The 18,541-nt window shown below is 42.3% G+C and overlaps 1 protein-coding gene across 2 annotated transcripts in view; it reads left to right on the top strand.

The window, feature by feature from the left end:
- F8 (coagulation factor VIII) overlaps positions 1–18,541 on the top strand; it is a 141,721-nt gene that overhangs the window by 12,448 nt on the left and 110,732 nt on the right. For both annotated transcript variants that reach the window (XM_036740535.1, XM_036740534.1), the window contains exons 2-3: positions 13,136–13,257; positions 16,131–16,253. In XM_036740535.1, coding sequence (XP_036596430.1) covers positions 13,136–13,257; positions 16,131–16,253 — 245 coding nt within the window. The remainder of the gene's footprint in view (positions 1–13,135; positions 13,258–16,130; positions 16,254–18,541) is intronic.

The following is an 18,541-nucleotide window of genomic DNA, read 5'->3' as shown; positions in this document are numbered from 1 at the left end:
TTATTTTCCCAACAAAGACTCAAGTCCCCCTGAGTCTGGATTCCAGGCTAAGAGCTCCCTTTTTGCCTCTAATTTGGTACATACACAGCAGGGGGTGAGGGGTTGGGGAGTGGTGTGGAAGGGAGAAGGAACTTTGAACCAGACATTTCATGAGTAATGAAAAAACTTGTCCCACCCTTGGATCTCCAGTCTTAGTGAATTGCCTGGAGAGTGGAGTGTCACACAGCCAGTAGGAATTAGAGGTGGGATGCGAATCCAGCCATTGAACCGAGCTGCCTATCTCCATGCACATAGTAGATGTTTAATTTGTCCAATTACCAAATGGATGAATAATTGATGGAGATTTAGCCAGACCAATAGAAAAATCTCACGGATTCTAGGTCTGATGCTTGTAACATGGAACAGGGATAGCTCCTTCTCCCCTGGGGATCCTCCACTCTTAGAGTTGGGGAGCCTAGCTGCTGACATGGAGGCAGTGGGGGCCAGTGGAAAGTGCACTGAATTTGGAGTCAAATGACCTGGATCCAAACCCTTTCTCTGCCCCCGTGACTTATTTTCTCTGAGACTTAATTTTCTCACCTTTAAGGACTAGATGGTCTCTAAGGTCCTCAGCTCTAAATCTATGAGCCTGTGAAGTTTCCAGTGGGCTTTGACCATCCACTGTTTGAAGTGAGCCTTCCTCAAGCCTTTCTTTGAAACATTGATGGATAAGATGGAATTTGGAACCACTGATGTGGGTGCTGAAATGGACCCTTTGAGGGGTGGGGGGATGTGGAATTTCTATAGCAAATGATGGGTGAAAATATGGGGAGTGCTTTAGAGATTACATTTCCCTGGGGTGGAGTTGAGGAAATCAGCTCGTGCCAAGGATTGGCCAATGGTTCCAGCCCAGTGCTTTACTCCAGAAATCAAAGAATGTCTCCAGAAAGGAACTTGTCAGAGAAAGGGGCTCTGAGTTCAGGGTCAGTTAAAGGGGGGAATGGGAGGAGGCTCCACTGAGAGCCTTCAAGGCATGGGACACAGGACAATGGTTACTACTGGTAATACAAATATTTCAATACCTTACTTTAAAGACTTGGGTGGAGTGGTGGCTATCTTTAGGATTTTAAATACTGTCATGTGGAGCAATAGTTATAATAATAGCTAGCATTTATATAGCAATTTAAGGTTTTTAAAGTACTTTTAAAGGGACCGCTAGGTGGCGCTGCAGCAGATAGAGTGCCAGACATGGAGTGGCCTCAGACACTGACTCTGGGCAAATCATTTGACCCTGTTTACCTCAGTTTCCTCATTTGTCAAATGAGCTGGAGAAGGAAATGGCAAACCACTCTAGTACCTTTGCCTAGAAAACCCCAAATGTAGTCACAAAGAGTCAGACATGACTGAATAACAATAAAACTCTTAGAACTAGAAATAAGCAAAGAGCAAACTGCTACCCTAAGCCCAAGGTATCCAGTATACAGTCCAATGGGAAATGCTGGGAGTCTAGGCTATTGTTGCCACTCGTGCTTCATTGATCTCTTGTGACCAGCCCCCAGCTCCTCTCCCTCCACCCTGGAGCTGTAACCCACAACTGTGTATGGGCAAGAAAACTGTCAATTAATGCCAGCTGTACCCAGTGGCAGCAAAGGCTCTCCTGTAATCTTTCTTGACTAGCTGTCTGACCCCCTTACCCTCTGTGGGCTGAGAGCTCCTATAGTTGTTGCTGCCACCGCTGCCACCACTACTGCCACCCACCACTGCTTATGTGGCCTCAGGACAGGCCTACATCCCAGTGTTACAGACCTCTCCTGCCAGAAAAATGTCTCATGCTGACCTTTTGTTGGCTCTACCGCTCCAGAACTTCATTTGAGGCATTATTTTAAAGTTATTTGGAGGGGAATCCCTACCCCCTTTCTGACTAGCCCAGTCAATGTTTAGTCAAAGTTGGGTGGGACAGGACATGACTGTTGGCATCTTGCTCTTTAATCTTGGGAATTTGGGGACTCAATGTTCACGAAAATCCCACTAGAATCACGGGTGTATTACCAAGTTGGGCAAAGAGCAGTGTTTAGAGATTATCAAAGCATCAGACTAAAGGAGCCTGGGAGTAAACCAGCTGGTGGTCTTCTTACTACAGATTTTACAAAATGCACTCAATATGGAGGGGAGAGGGTGAGTTGTCCTGCAGAGCAAATATTTAGGAGAGAGGGGAGACAAGAAGCCAACTCTATGTTGCCCACATTTGTGTCATCTTCTTTCCTAACCTATTTGAGAAATCAGGAAAGATGAAATGTGTGTCCATTCCAATTGATATCCATGATGGTGGACAGGGAGAGAGTGAAAGAAGCAAGGAAGAGGAAGGACCTGGGGAGAGAGTGAAATTCAGGTAGGAAAAAAGGGAAGGACTGGAGAAGGGCATGGGGGCATGAAGTCCTCAGCTTGTACTATGGAAGGGATGCTGAGATTTACTTTGGCCTATCCTGATGAACTAATGTAGGGGTGTAGGGGGTTCATTGGCCAGGCTACATAGAGCCCCGAGGGATGGCAGGATGTTTGAGAAAACTACCCACCTCCTTTAAGCCTCAGAGAACTGGGGCAAGACAGGATCATAGGATCTTAGACCTAGAGCTTGTAAAGGACCTTGGAAAATAGTAAGGCCAATCTAGTCATTTTGTAGAGGAGGAAATGGGGCTGGGGACATGACTCACCTAAGGTCACGCATTAAGTGGCAGGACTAGGATTTGAGCCCATGGCCTATGATTTCAAGTTCACCAGAGGAGCCTGCATCCTTAGTTCTCTGAGTGATTCTTAGGGTTTACATAAAGCTTCAGGTTACAAATCAAAGGATTTAAAAAATTTGTTTACTTTCTTTAAAAAAGGCAGCCAGCTATCCTTGGTAGTGTTTGGAAGCATGTGCTGTGTGCTCCCAAGCTGACCCCATTGTGCTTAAAGGCATCGGCCATAGATTTACACCCTCCCTCCACCCAGCTTTCTTGGGTGGAGTATGACCCAAGAGAATAGAAAAGATGCCTCAAAGTATAGCCAGGCTCTTCCTTTCCACAAGACAGTCTCTGCCATTATGGTTATTCACATGGCAGAATGATGGCTGTCCTTTCTGATTAATGCTCACCTGTCCTGACTGGCGTTGCAAGTGACATTCAACAAAAGTATAGTGAGACATGTTTGACTCTGAGCAATATAATGGTTTATTAGCAAGGCATGAGTCTATTAATAGAATGGGTCAATGGCAGCCCCAGTTAAGCCAAAGACTCTGAGATGGAGATGCAACTGCTTTTTATAAGCATAAAACAAAGAATAGAAGAGGGTAGACAAGGAAATAATATTATTGCTTATAGGTCGGCAGCATCATGGGGGTGGGGACAACATAGTTGGTTACATTAAGAAAAGTAGATTTATGCACACGTGGGATCAAGACTACCCTTCACTGTCTTAGAGGAATGCTTTATTAATTTATGGGACTCGGCCACATCCTGAGGCTGTTGATAGAGGGCCAGGGGCAGTAGACTCTTTGGCTCCTTGAGCTCTGGAATTTGGCAATAATATTCCTAGGAGCTTTCTTTTGGAGATCTTTTTCAGGAGGTGATCAGTGGAGTCTTTCAATTTCTATTTTACCATCTGGCTCTAGAATATCAGGGCAGTTCTCCTTGATAATTTCTTGAAAGATGATATCTAGGCTCTTTTTTCGATCATGGCTTTCAGGTAGTCCAATAATTTTTAAATTATCTCTCCTGGATCTATTTTCCAGGTCAGTGGTTTTTCCAATGAGATATTTCACATTGTCTTCCATTTTTTCATTCCTTTGGCTCGTTTTATAATATCTTGATTTCTCATAAAGTCACTAGCTTCCACTTGTTCCAATCTAATTTTTAAGGTAGTATTTTCTTCACTGGTCTTTTGGACCTCATTTTCTATTTGGCTAATTCTGCCTCTCAAGGCGTTCTTCTCCTCATTGGCTTTTTGGAGCTCTTTTGCCACTTGAGTCAGTCTATTTTTAAGGTGTTATTTTCTTCAGTATTTTTTGGGGTCTCCTTTAGCCAGTCATTGACTTGTTTTTCATAGTTTTCTTGCATCACTCTCATTTCTCTTCCCAATTTTTCCTCTACTTCTCTTACTTGCTTTTCCAAATCCTTTTTGAGCTCTTCCATGGCCTGAGACCAGTTCATGTTTTTCTTGGAGACTTTTGATGTAGGTTCTTTGACTTTGTTGGCTTCTTCTGGCTGTATGTTTTGTTCTTCTTTGTCACCAAAGAAAGATTCCATCGTCTGAGTCTGAATCTGAATCCGTTTTCGCTGCCTGGCCATGTTCCCGGCCAACTATTTGACCCTTGAGTTTTTTGCCGGGGTATGACTACTTGTAAAGTAGAGAGTACTTTGTCCCAAGCTTGAGGGGCTGCACTGTTGTTCTCAGAGCCATTTCTACACAGCAAGTTCTGCCACACCAGCACTCCTTCTCCCCCAAGAACCGACAACCCAGACTGCGACTCAGATCTAAGCAGGCTCTGCACTCCCCCTCTGATCCCTCACTTAATTCCCCCAATCAAGTGGGCCTGGGGCCAGAAGCAACTGCAGCTGTAACTGCACCATCTCCGTCGGCCCCAGGGTGGTGGCTGAACCGTGAACTCCTTTCACTCTGTCCCTGCGGTTTTTCCCACTAACCTGCTCTGTTGTCTTTGGCGTTTGTGGGTTGAGAAGTCTAGTAAGTGCTGCAGCTCACTGATTCAGGGTGCTAGGGCCTGTTCCGCCCAGTTCCCAGTCTGGTTGGTCCTGCTGCCACCCATGCGGGACTCTGCTCTGCTCCGCTCCCAGCTCCATGTGATAGATCTTACCCAGTGACCATCCAGGCTATCCTGGGCTGGAGCCCTGCTTCCCTCTGCTATTTTGTGGGTTCTGCAGTTCTAGAATTTGTTCAGAGCCATTTTTATAGGTGTTTGGAGGGTCCTGGGGGAGAGCTTTAGGCAAGTCCTGTTTTCCAGCTGCCGTCTTGGCTCCACCCACCTTGGCTGCTTTCTTACCTGTGCCTAATGGTCAGGCCTCTTTCTTGCCTCATGGGATGTGTTGGGTCCCTAATGCCGTGTGCTGTGTTTGGGTTATTCTTGTGCCTCTATCCCACTTGGTCTGTTACAGACTTCTGCCACTCTCTGTACCCTCTTCAAGGCCAACTGAAGGACACAGAGGGCAACCAGGGCCCTATTTGGAATATTTGTCCTGGGATGGGGATAAGTGAGTTGTCCTGATCCCAGCTTTGCAGCTTTAGGAAGAATGGAAAAGGATTTATTAAGTGAGTGCTATGTACCTGTGGCTGCTTATACTGTGCTAAGTGCTTTGTAGCTATGATCTCATTTGATCCTCACAACAACCCAAGACCCCCATTTTACAGATGAGTAAACTGAGGCAAACAAAGGTTAAGTGACTTGTCCAGGGTCATGCAGCTAGTAAGTGTCCGAGGCTGGATTTGAACTAAGGTCTTCCTGATTCCAAGCCTAGTGCTCTGTGCAATATGGTGTCACCAGTTGATTCTAGACAGCTTTTAGTTTAGGGAATTGGAAGGTCGAGCTTGGAGAATGTCTATATTGAATCATAAAGGCTGAGAGATGCTAGATCACAGGGGTGGGGAACCTGTAGCCTTAAGGCCACATGTGGCCTTCTAAATCCTTAAGTGCAGCTTTTTGACTGAATTCAAATTTTACAGAACAAATCTTTTTATTTTTGTTAATACATTTTTGTTCATCTTTTATATTTATATTTTATTTTTAAAATGAACATATTTAAAATACCAAAGAATAAAATAAGTTTCAATGAAATAATCCTCCTAGGTTGACCAGCACAATTAGAACATTAGTGAGCCATAAGGGCTAAATTGACAGTTGCTACACTCATTATTTAGTTCTAACTGCCCCCGCCTGACTGGCATCACTATGGAACGAGGCTGGTTGGTGAGAGTTTATGGGACTCAGATACACCAGTCTGTTATCAGCTTTTGACAGCGGTGTACTGTATTTCTGTTTGAAGTGGAATTTGTGAATGGTTATACAGCTTGACAGCATTTTTTAATTCTGTCTGCTTAACAGCCCATCATGTCAAAGAAGACCAAGAGAACACTGAAGGAAGAAAATATATATTTTTTAATGAGGATTGGAAAATGGCAATATTATCTTGTTTGATGATTTGCTTGCTTTGTGATACTGCAATATCAACATTAAAGAAAGTCAATGCTCATCAGCATTACAACACTCATAAGGACCACAAATATTTTAAATTAGAGAGAGATGCAAAAGGTTGTATTGCAGAAATTAAAAGATCAAAAGCAAAAGCAAAGATAATTCTTTAAGGCGGCAATAGGACCTGGAAATAATGCCACTGAAACAACTTATAAAGTAGCTTATACATTCAGGAAAAAAGGGAAATCGTTCCGTGATGTAGAAATTGTGAAAGAATGCATTGTCAAAGTTGTAGGGTGCTTAGAACCCATTTCAAAGCACAAACAACTGCCTCCTTCAAGGAGAACCATAACTGACTGGCAGCATGAATTAGCCTTCAACTTAACAGAAACAATTTCATGCAATACTTCAAAAGGAAAATATATATTATTCAATCTCTTTGGATAAAACAACTGATACTACTGACTTGGTGCAGGTTTTATACTTCATTTGGGTCATAACAGAAGATTCTCTTTGCTATGAAGGGTTACTTGCTTTGGGCACTCTTACAAACAGAAAACAGGGAATAGATATCTTCAACAACTTTCAAGATAAATGTCGTAAAGTTGGACTGACTTCTGTAAATTTAGTGAGTGTATGTACAGACAATGCACCTTTCATGAGAGGAAAACATGAAGGGTTTTTTGCACAGATTAAAAAAAAAGTATTAACAGATCCAGATGCTCTCATTTCTTTTCATTGTATCTTGCATCAGCAAAATCTCTGTGCTAAGTTGTGGTATATGAATGTAATGGAATACTATTGTTCCATAAAAAATTATGAGCAGGTGGACTTCCGAAAAATCTGGAAAGACTTACATGAACTGATGCTGGGTGAAGTGAGCAGAACCAGGAGAACATTGCACATAGGAACAGCAACATTGTTCGATGACTAACTTTGATAGACTTATCTCTTCTTAGTAAGGAAAGGACCTAAGACAATTCCAAAAGACTCATGATGGAAAATGCTATCTACATCCAGAAAAAGAGCTAAGGAATCTGAATGTAGGTTGGAGCATACTGTTTGTTCTCTCTTTCTCTCTTTTTTTTTTGTTTGTTCTTTCTTGTGGTTTCTCCCATTGGTTCTAATTTTTCTTTGCAACATGACTAATGTGAAAATATGTTTAATATGAATGTATATGTAGAGCTTACATCAGATTGCATGCCATCTTCAGTGGGGGGGAGGGGAGAGATGGGGAGAAAATTTGGAACTCAAAATCTTATGGAAGTGAATATTGAAAACTAAAAATAAATACATTAATATTAAGTGACACTTTGAAACAAGTTATAAGTATTGTATTGTTTTGTTTTCGGAGGGGGGAAGGTAAGGCAACTGGGGTTAAGTGACTTCCCTAAGGTCACACAGCTAGTGTGTCAAGTATCTGAGGTGGATTTGAGCTCAGGTCCTCCTGACTCCAGGGCTGGTGCTCTTCTCAGCACCACCTAGATGTCCAAGTTATAAGTATTTTAACTACATTTGTGCAAATGCAACATGGCATCATCAGTTTTGTAACATGCTAAAGTTGAAAGATTAGGTATTCAGTGTAGATTTGCTGTATCATTCTAAAGTGCACTGGCTATTGCAGGGTCAGGTGTTAGCCAAAATTTTGTCTCTTCCAGAACAGATAGTTCAATTCATGAAGAACAGAATCAGCAATGTGAATTATTGAAAGAAGATTTCTATAGGAATGCTGCATTTCTGTGTGATATCATGTTAAATCAAAATGATTTGAATATTTCTTCCCAAGGTAAAACTAAGTCTATATATAATATGTGTCAAAAAATCCAAGCATTTTGAAAAAAGCTATCTTTTTTCAAAACACTTCTTCAAAAGGAAATTTTGCATGAACATTTTCTCCAGTTAGAACAGGTCATTGATGATATGCAAATCATTTGAAGAATACACAGCTGTTATAGACCTATTAATTGGGGTATACAATGAAAGGTTCACTGACTTTGAGAATCAGGACATCACACTGAAATTAGCAAACTAGCTTTACCTAGTTGATATCACCAAGACACCTAAAGAACTACAGATGGAATTGATTGAGCTCTCAGTAGATGACATTTTAAAGTCATTGTTTGATGCTAAGAAAGATCCAATTGAAAAACTGCAGTAGAATAGCCACGCCTTTGCCAACATGCCCGAAAAATGGTTTCTTGCTTTTTAACCACTTATCGCTGCGAATCTATATTCTCCTACCTAAAGCAAATCAAGATGCCCTTAAGGTCACAAATGACTGATACTCATACTGAAACAGTGTACCTCCGTGCTTGTAATAGAAGATCTATATCATCTATATTGTGATTATTGCCTTGCTGATACAACGCTGCAACCAAATATTCAAATGTTTTCCAACAAAAAGCGGACACAATAAAATCATTAAAAGGTTAGTTAACTTTAAAATTAACAAATAGTTTTAATTTTTGGAATCATTAAGTACATAGTAGTTAGATTTTTACAAAATAATGTACATTTTCAAGTATATCTAATTGAAGTTTCTGGAATGTGGCCTTATTTGATTACGCTAAATATTAATGTGGCTTTCCAACATGAAAAGGTTCCCCACCCTTTTGCTAGATTCACTGGATCCTCTGTCTACATCCTAGGAAAAATTGCAGGACAGAGAATCCAAGGTGACTAAACAAATACAGGGGGTAAAGGGGGCCCCGAAATGGTAAGTGTTCAAGATCATACATCTAGAACAAGAGTTAGGCTCCAAACTTGCTTTCTCCAGCTGCTTCCAAAAACAACGGTTCTTCTCTTGACCACACTGTTTCTTCTGACTAAGCATCGTCCAAGAATAATAGTGGTTGAACAAGGAAAATATGATCCAAAAAATCAAGGCCAGAAATCTCTGAAATCTCAGGTCTAGTGGGTTCAGTAGGAAAATAGGATCTGAGTTTGGAAGTAATGGGCTAACAGCCAAGGATGCCAACCCAGAGCACAGTCAGAAGAACAATATGGAAAGAGAAGTGTGGGGATAAAGGCTGATCCTTAAGAGGGAGAGTAGTGCAGTGCAAAGAGAATTGGATTTGAAGTCAAAGGACTTGGGTTCAAATCCTGGTCCTGCCACTATGTGTCTATATGACCTTGAGCAAGTCCTTTACATTCTTTAGGGTTCAATTTCCTTCTCTGTAAAATGATGGATTGTCCATCTGGCATTTCCTGGAGATAAGGAAATTCTAAAGAAGAGAGATAAGAGAGATAAGGAAAAGAGCCAGCCTAGAGGAGATGCTGACCTTAGGATGGTTGTAACCCACAGACCCAACTGGAGGTAGTTCTCCATCAACTTGACTGACCCACTGTGTTGGTAAGCAAAATGGGCTCTTAGTACTTAGTTGGCCTTTGTTTCCTTTCAGTAATTCAGTGTATTTCATTGAGCCTTACTAGGTGCTAAGCCCCAGGCCCAAACCCCTATTAGGTGTGGAACCTATGTGAGTGTGGATTGGTGACTGTGGTGGGGCCCAAGGTGGGGCTGGCTAAGGGGAGGTGCTAACTCCAGAGCCATGCCCATCTTGAGTCTTACCAAGTGCTAAGCCCCAGGCTCTAACCCCTATTAGGTGTTAACCTAACCTATGTGGATGTGAACCTCCCAGGGTCCTAAGGGGAGGGGCTCACTCAAGAGCCAATCATAGCAGCCTAAGTTCTGGTCATTCAGATGACGTTTGATGATGTCTGAAGCCCTATAAGAAGAGAGGACAGAGCCATTTGCGCAGGGCTCTCACTCGTGATGGTGCTGATGCAGAGACTCCAGGCAGCTGTAGCTAAGGAGCCCTTCAGCTTGTAAACGTGGATGCTGAGACTTTGTTAAACTCTGGTAACTATGTATTGGGATTTGAATTGGACAAGGTCTGTCTGTTGATGTTTGTAATTTGTTTGTATTTGTTCCAAAGTTCAGGGTGTTGCCTTTTTCCCCTGAACTAAGTGAATGATATTTGTATGCTGAATTAAAGTAAGCTTGTCAACCCCTTCATGTAGCTTTCCTTAGTTAAGCAGATCAAAAGAACCTGTGCTTTTGCAGCATGCTGGTAGCATTCTTGTTGTTGGGGTTGTGTTGGTCTTTCACCCCCACAACAGCTGCTAGCCGGATTGTTGAAACACCCACATTACTGTTAATGCTCCACAGAGCATTTTTTCATCAGGAGTGCTTGGAAGTCCTGGTTGAATCTTCTGCATGCTCCTTGCTGGCCAGACCTCATGTCCAGTATCCATTGACTTCTCTATCTCTCCATGCTGAGTTGGACTGGAAATATGACCTACTGTGATTTGTTTTTTCTTAGATTTCCCATCAGGCTTTGGTCTGGTGCATTTTCTAGATCTATTTAGAGGAGTTGTACGGAGAGGAACTTGCTGTACTGCTTCCTGCTTCTACACCATTTTGGCCAGTAGAATTTAAGTTGAGTTTTGAGGGAAGCCAGGTGGTGGAGATGAGGAGGGAGAGCATTCCAAGCATGGGGGATGGCCATAGAAAAAGCATGGAGTCAGGAGATGGAGTGTCACAGCCGAGCAAGTTGGTAGCCTGAGTTGGTAGGAGCAGAAATACCCATGTGTGTAGCCAGCCCTGGAGGGCCCTGAAAATGTTAGCCACTTTCCTTTTCTGCCAATATATCAAGGCCCCATGGCATTGGAAGTGGCAGACCCCCTAGGGATGCCCTCTAGCTCATAACCTGTGCCTCTAACTCCCTAGATCGCTGGAGAAGTGCCTCAGCTTCCCAGTGGTTTAAATGACTCACCTCGAACACACAGCTAGTGTCAGAAGAGGGATTTGAAGTCATTGTTGTTCATTCTTTCAGTTGCATCTGACTCTCTGTGACCCCAAGGACCACAGCATGCCAGGGGTTTTTATCCTCCACTATCTCTGGAAGTCTGTCCAAGCTCATGTACCCTGCTTCCATGACACTATCCATCTCATCCTCTGCTGTCTCCTTTTCCTTTTGCCTTCAATCTTTTCCAACATCAAACCCCTTTCCAATGAATCCTCTCTTCTCTTATGCAACCAAAGTATTTAAGCTTCAGCTTCAGAATTTGACCTTTTAGTGAATAGCCAGAATTAATTTCTTTAAGTATTGACAGATTTGATCTCCTTGATGTCTCAAAAGTCTTCTCCAGCACCATGATTTGAAAGTGGCAATTCTGCAGTGCTGAGCTTTCCTTAGTCCAGCTCTCACAGCCACACATTGCTACTAGCAATAGCTTTGATTCTGCAGACCTTTGTCAGCAAGGTGAGGTCTCTGCTTTTTCATATGTTGTCCAGATTTGCCATAGCTTTCCTTCCAAGGAGCTTGGCATTTCTGCATGCCATTGATACTTTCATTGATAACATGGGAACATAACATTGATAACATAAACCATTAATAACAAATATTTACAACATAGAACTAAGGAAGGCTAGATCCCCTCCAAGCTGACACCAGCTCAGTAATGACTGACTGCCTTTGTGGATGATCATTCAACCAATTCTCGCTAGATATGTCCACCTGAATATCTTATTGGCATCTCAATCTTCACATGTTAAAAACTGTATTCACTGTCTTCTTGCTTATATCCTAACTTCCTTCACATATTGCTGTTTCTATTGGGGGTTCTACCATCCTTCTAATCATCCCAGTTCAAGAACTTTGAGTCATTCTTAACTCTTCCCTTTCTCCCCTCTGTCTTCTTCCATCTTCATTCCTCTAATCAGTTACGAAGCCATCAGACCTCTTGCATCCCTTCCCTTCTCAACTTTCATCAGGCTCTCATCACCTCTACTTGGACTATTGCCATAGTTGGGTGGTTCTAGGATAGAACAGCTAGCTATGCCTGCCCCCCTTTTTGACTGAGCTGCTCTTAAAGGCTATAGACTCAGAGAGATTCTTAATCTGGAATCCATGGATAGATTTCAAAGGTCCATGTACTTGGATGAGAAAAGAATCACATTTTGGTTTCAGTAGAATTGGTTTCTTTTGTAATCTTTTGTATTTCATTTTATGCCTTTAAAATCATGATTCTGAAAAGAAATTCGTAGCCTTCCTTCCCCAGACTTCCAAACAGAAGGGGGTCTACAACCCAGAAAACATGAAGAAGAACCCCTGCCCTAGCTATTGGCTCCTTGGTGTCTATGGAATGGAGTATTACTATACAGAAGGGAAACTTTTCACTATAGGGATCATATAGAGTCCATAGGTTCCCAAAGTGGGCGATAATGCCCCCTGGGTGTTGCTGGAAAGACGGGTGGGGAGTAGTAGCCTCGGGTGCAATTGGGGGGCATAGTCAATGAAATAAGGGTTAACCTAATGAAATAATGAAAATTATTAATGAAATAAGAAATAAGGGTTAACCTAATCTAACTCCAGGGTGATGCTGAGTAATTTTTTTAAAAGGGGGCAGGAGGCCAAATAAGTTTGGGAACCTCTGATTGTAGACCAGAGGGTTCACAGGCTGATAGGGAAGTCATTTCTTCATGGGCAGGTTTGATTCTGAGTATCTTTTTACCCAGAGGCAGCTAGGTAGTGCAGTGGATAGAGCACTGGACCTGGAGTCAGGAAGACCTGAGTTCAAATCTGGATGTAGACATTAGCTGTATAACCCTGGGCAAGTCGCTGAACCTTTGCCTCGGTTTCCTCAATTGTATAATGGGGATGATAATAGCATTTACCCCACAGGGTTGTTGTGTAGATCAAATGAGATCATATTTGTAAAGCTCTTAGCACAGTGCCTGGCACTTTGTAAATATGCATTCTCTTCTCTTCCTCTTCCCCATCCCTGATTGCTGCTGCTAAACTCTTATTCTATGAATTCCCCTCAGGGAAAGAAAGCATGCTTGTGTAGAGTTATTTTCTTATATTATGGGATGGTTCCAGGGAGTTGGTGGGCTCATAAGATTTTGGTGGTTTGGGGGTACAAAGAGAATGCCTTTCAAAACTGAATCTACCTTTTTCTTTCTTTGTATAGATTTCCTCCAAGAGTCCCAAAGTCATTTGCATCTGATGGCTCCACTCTGTATAAAAAGGCCGTGTTTGCAGAATACACAGATAGCCGCTTTCTCCAAGCCAAGCCCAGAGCACCGTGGATGGGTAATGACAAGAATACTTCAGTGCTTCGGTCCTTTCAAAGATCTGGGACTTCCACTTGTGTGGCTTCTCCCTTCATCCCTTCACTGCTATAGAGCTTAACCTTTTCCCTGCCTTAAGAGACAGCCATCATGAGCCAATGTGGCTAAAAACTTGATCCTTTGATCAAGTCGATAAGCCTCTCTCAGCTTAGCGAGATTGGTCCTTGGAAAGCAGACACACTCTATGGCTGGGCCAGGGTGCCAAGCCTATCCAGAGGCTCTATGGAAACTTAGCAGCTAGTCTAACCCCTTATTTTACAGATAACAGGACCAGAAAAGGGAAAAGATGTGCTTAAGGACACATAGGGAGCAAGAGTTGGGTTCAAAGTCTTTGACTAAATTCAGAACTCTTTCCGATATATCCCTTAATCACTAGGACCTGCCAGAGTTTGCCATGAGCAAGCCTTAGAGTGGAATGGGTGAAATAGGACAGGAAGTTGACCTGTGGCTTTATCGGCCAAGAGAACAAACTCTCAGGTGAGGGACTCCCTCTACTAGGGTAGCCCAGCACCTTCTCTGCAAATTCAGGTTTAGAGAGTTGGCTGAGATAGTGACAAGTGAAACAAGTGACCATCTAGAGTCCCAGAGCCCAAGAGCCAGTATGCGTGTCAGTGGTTGGGCTGGAGGCCAACCTTTCCTTGGTCTAGTTTCCTTCCTAGCCACTTCTATGGCTGTTGTTAGTCCTAGTCAGAATGTGGTCTCCTTTGACTTCCTAAGGTCCTAAACGTCTTTGAATTCATCCTGGACTTAGAGGTGGCTATGAGAGATTGCTACCTCCCAAAGGCCCCATATGTTGCAACTAGTCTTTTGCATGATATAGATTTTAGCCCATTCACTAGCCAGGTGGCCCTCCTCTGGATGAATGCCATCTTTTCAGTGGTGTCATTTACATGGCAGCTTCCAGAACTGGACCCGGTATGCCAGAGGTAGTTTGAGTGGCACAAAGAAAAGAGCACCTGCTATCTCATCTCCCTTGTGCTGGGTAGGTGCCAGCCCGACATTACAATAGCTGCTTTGCCTGTGGAGCCCCATGGCCTTGAGTACAAGGTCTGCCTTGCACACAGTAGGAGTTTAATAAACATTTGTTCACTTGAGTTGAGCCCCAGGCATATTTTCCTAGTGTTTCAACTACCTAATGAGACTGGAATTGGCCCGAGTGACCTTGTGTTTGTTCCGTGTTGTTCTTTCCTAGGTACCCTTCTAGAAGTGGCTAAAGGAATTAGCTGGGAATGAATGCATAGGGCTTGCCCTGCTCCTTTATATTATGGTTTCCCCAAACTTTAAAGGATATGTATGTAGAGAAGCAGGGCAAAAGCAAACATTTCAACCTTGCCTGTGTTATACTGCAGCTAGCCATGCCACAGGTCCAGGGTGCACTTGGTCAGACTCTGCATTCATGCCCAGATATGTATGTGGCTGCATGGCCTAACACCTTTGATAAAGGCCAGTGGCTTGTGGGGGGGGGGAGGAGGGGGTCAACAGATAATTAGCCTAGAGAGAACCCAACGTAATTCATGAACTTGTAGCTTGTCTTCTTCTAGAGACATTGGCTGAGACACAGGGAGATGTAACCCTGTAGCCAGCACATGGGGAGCTTTACTTCTTAGACCTTTCCCCCTTTCCAGTGGCCAAACAAAATCTATGTATCATGACAGAAAGGGTGACAAAGCAGCTTTGGCATCAAGGCCCACCTTTAGCTCTGAAGGGAGTCCCAGGGAAGGCTCAGCAGCCTTCCTGTGTAGGTGGCCACATCATGGCCAAAATTGCTCCTCTCTAAGCTCAGCTGCCACAGTGCAGAAATTATAGAGGTAAAAACCCAGGCTCAGACTTCTGAGAAAAACAGAACCCCAGGATGATTCTGACAAGCCTTCTTAGATGCAAAATTATGTCAGAGGGACAGAGAAAGAATTCTCTGACATATTGTAATTTTGTACATTCCTCTTAGACCACAAAAGTTAAACAGAACATAGATCCATAATCCCATACTTCCTTAAATGTCATGAAAATTGAACAAATTTAAACAACCCGTAAAGAAACAAACCTTGTCAAACACACTGTAGGTAAACTAAGTCAGGTTACAGATTAAGCTACACTTAAAGGATTCACAAATAAGCTGATTGAAATCGAAGTATATTATTTTCACTTTTTTTATGTTTTTTTCCTTTTGCAAACTAATTTTTTTTGCAATTTCTTTAGTCACATGACTCATATAGAAATAGGTTTTACATGATGGCATATATATAACTTATATCAACTTGCTTATCATCTTAGAGAGGTGAGAGGAAAGTGAGAGAAGGAGAAAATTTGAAACTCAAAATTTTATTAAAAAAAGAATGTTAAAAATTGCCTTTACATGTATTTGTAAAAAATACTGCTAAAAATAAATAAGTGAATTGAGAAAGATGATTTACATGTCACCAAGGAGTCAGGGACAGTTGAGATTCTTCCTCTGGCTTCTTAGCTAAGGAATGTTTAAGGCTCTAAGTAAATTTTCACATCTCACAGGACAGGTTTTGGTCAGGTGAGGTTAATAATAACCAAAAGTTGCAGGGAGAATAAAAGAAAATAAAAAATTTAAAATTCCCATTACATTCACCATCCCAAGTCAAGACAAAGGTTGTAGCACAACTAGCCAATATGCCAGGCTAGTCTTCCAATATATGGAGGCCCAGCATCTCAACTTCCTGTGCATTTGGCCTTCATTTCAGAGCTTTCTTTGGAAAATGTCTTTTTCACTTGGTCTTTAGAATTCCTCACTGCTCCTGGGGTCATCCCCCTTTTTTAAATAACAACTCCATGAGGGGTGGGATGGGAGTTGTTATCTCTCTCTTTCAGGTCTCCTGGGTCCCACCATTCGGGCAGAAGTCTATGACACTGTGGTTATTACACTGAAGAACATGGCTTCCCATCCAGTCAGCCTTCATGCTATTGGTATATCCTACTGGAAGGCCTCAGAGGGTAAGTGAAGTAGGCAGGCTTCTTGGTCCTGGCAGCTGTGGGCTCTGACTAGGTGGGGTGGGGAAGACATTGCAGGGCTACTGATTGATAATGGAGCATTGTCCTCTCTTCTATCAGCTTTCCCCTCCCCCCATTCTTTCATCCCCTTACATTCCTACTTTCCTGTAGGGTGAGATAGAGTTCTATACCCAACTGAGTGTGTATATTATTCCCTCTTCGAGCCAATTCCAATGAGAGTAAGGTTCCCCTCCCCACCTTCCCCATTTCCCCTTCCACTGTAAAAACTCTTTCAGGCTTCTTTTATATCAGAAAATGTATCCCATTCTACCTCTCCCTTTCCCCTTCTACCAGTGCATTCTTCTTTCTCATCCCTTAATTTTATTGTTTTAGATAGTCAGACATTTAGATAACCGTTACATTCAACTCACACCTTTGCTTTCTGTCTATGCATAATCCTTCTAACTGCCCTAATAATGAGAAAGTTTTTAGGAATTGTAAATATCATTTTCCTATGTAGGGAATCCCTTATGATTTCTCTTTCCTGTTTACCTTTTTATGCTTCTTTTAGATCTTGTATTTGAAAGTCAAATTTTCTATTCAGCTCTGGTCTTTTCATCAAGAATGCTTTGAAGGTCCTCTATTTGACTGACTATCCATTTTTTCCCCTGAAGGATTTTACTCAGTTTTGCTGGGTAGGTGATTCTTGGTTGTTAACCTAACTCCTTTGCTCTCTGGAATATCATATTCTAAGCCCTCTGATCCTTTAATGTAGAAGCTGCTGAATCTTGTGTTATCCTGACTGTGGTTCCATGATATCTGAATTGTTTCTTTTTGGCTGCTTGCAATATTTTCTCCTCAATCTGTGAGGTCTGGAATTTGTCTATGATATTCCTGAGAGTTTTCATTTTGGGATCTCTTTCAGGAGATGATTGGTAGATTCTTTCAATTTCTATTTTACCCTCTGGTTCTAGAATATCAGGGTAGTTTTCCTTGATAATTTCTTGAAAGATGATGTCAAGGCTCTTTTTTTATCATGATTTTCAGGTAGTCCAATAATTCTTAAATTATCTCTCCTGGATCTATTTTGCAAGTCAGTTATTTTTCCAATGAAATATTTCATATTTTCTTCTATTTTTTCATTCTTTTGATTTTGTTTGGTTGTTTCTTGATGTCTCATAAAGTCATTAGCTTCCACTTGTCCAATTTTAACTTTTAAGAAATTAATTTTCTTTAGCGAGCTTATGTACCTGCTTTTCCATTTGGCCAATTCTACTTTTTAAGGAGTTCTTCTCTTCAGTGAATTTTTGTGCCTTTTTTTTACCATTTGGCCTATTCTGTTTTTTAAGGTGTAAATTTTCTTCAGTATTTTTGTGCGTACCTCCTTTACCAAGTGGTTGACTCTTTTCTCATGATTTTCTTGCATCACTCTCATCTCTTCCCAATTTTTCCTCTACCTCTCTTAGTTGATTTTAAAAGTCCTTTTTGATCTCTTCTATGGCCTGAGACCAATTCATATTTTTCTTGGAGGCTTTGGATGTAGGAGCATTGACTTTGTTATCTTCTTTTGAGTGTGTGTTTTGATCTTCCTTGTCATCATAATAACTTTCTTTGGTCAGAATTTCTTTCTGTTGTTTGCTCATTTTCCAGCCTATTTCTTGACTTCTAACTCTATGATAAAGTGGGGCTCTGCTTCCCAAGTGGAGGGGGCATTGTCCCAGGCTTCAGGTTTTTTGTGCAGCTATTTTCAGAGATGATTCTGGGGACCTGTAAGTTTTTGGCTCTTCCAAGGCGGTATGATCTAGAGAGAGATGTGTTTACTACTCTTGTGTATTGTGCACCGGTTTGTGAGCAAACAAAAGCACTCTTTTCAACCCTGGAACTGTGACTAGGGTCCTGTTACGGGCAGAGTTAGAGCCAAGCCCTGTCCTCCTCGGACCTCCAGGCCCAGGGGCCTGCTGAGATAAACTCAGGGCTTTGGGATGTGGGTGGAGCCAGGAGGAAGGGTCTCGCCTTTGTTGCCTCCCTGGCAATTCCAGGTCGGACCTGCCTGACCACGTGGAACTTCCGGCTCTCTGGCAGAGCATGTGGAACTTGGACCACGTGGAGTTTCCGGTCTTTGCCTGGACTGCCTGCCCGCAGGGAGCTTTGGGTAGTGTGGGAGGAGAGTAGGCGGAGTCAGGGTGGTCCTAGGACCCAGGTGGATTAGCTTTACCTGTCTTTCATCCACGTAACCAAAGAATGTACCTACGTCACTAAAGGTATAAATGTGCTGCTTGCTGAAATAATAA

The sequence above is a fragment of the Trichosurus vulpecula genome (assembly GCF_011100635.1).
Source record: "Trichosurus vulpecula isolate mTriVul1 chromosome X unlocalized genomic scaffold, mTriVul1.pri SUPER_X_unloc_2, whole genome shotgun sequence".
Classification (NCBI taxonomy): Eukaryota; Metazoa; Chordata; class Mammalia; order Diprotodontia; family Phalangeridae; genus Trichosurus; species Trichosurus vulpecula.
The sequence above is the reverse complement of the archived record's forward strand: the minus strand, read 5'-3'. Positions and strand labels throughout refer to the sequence as shown.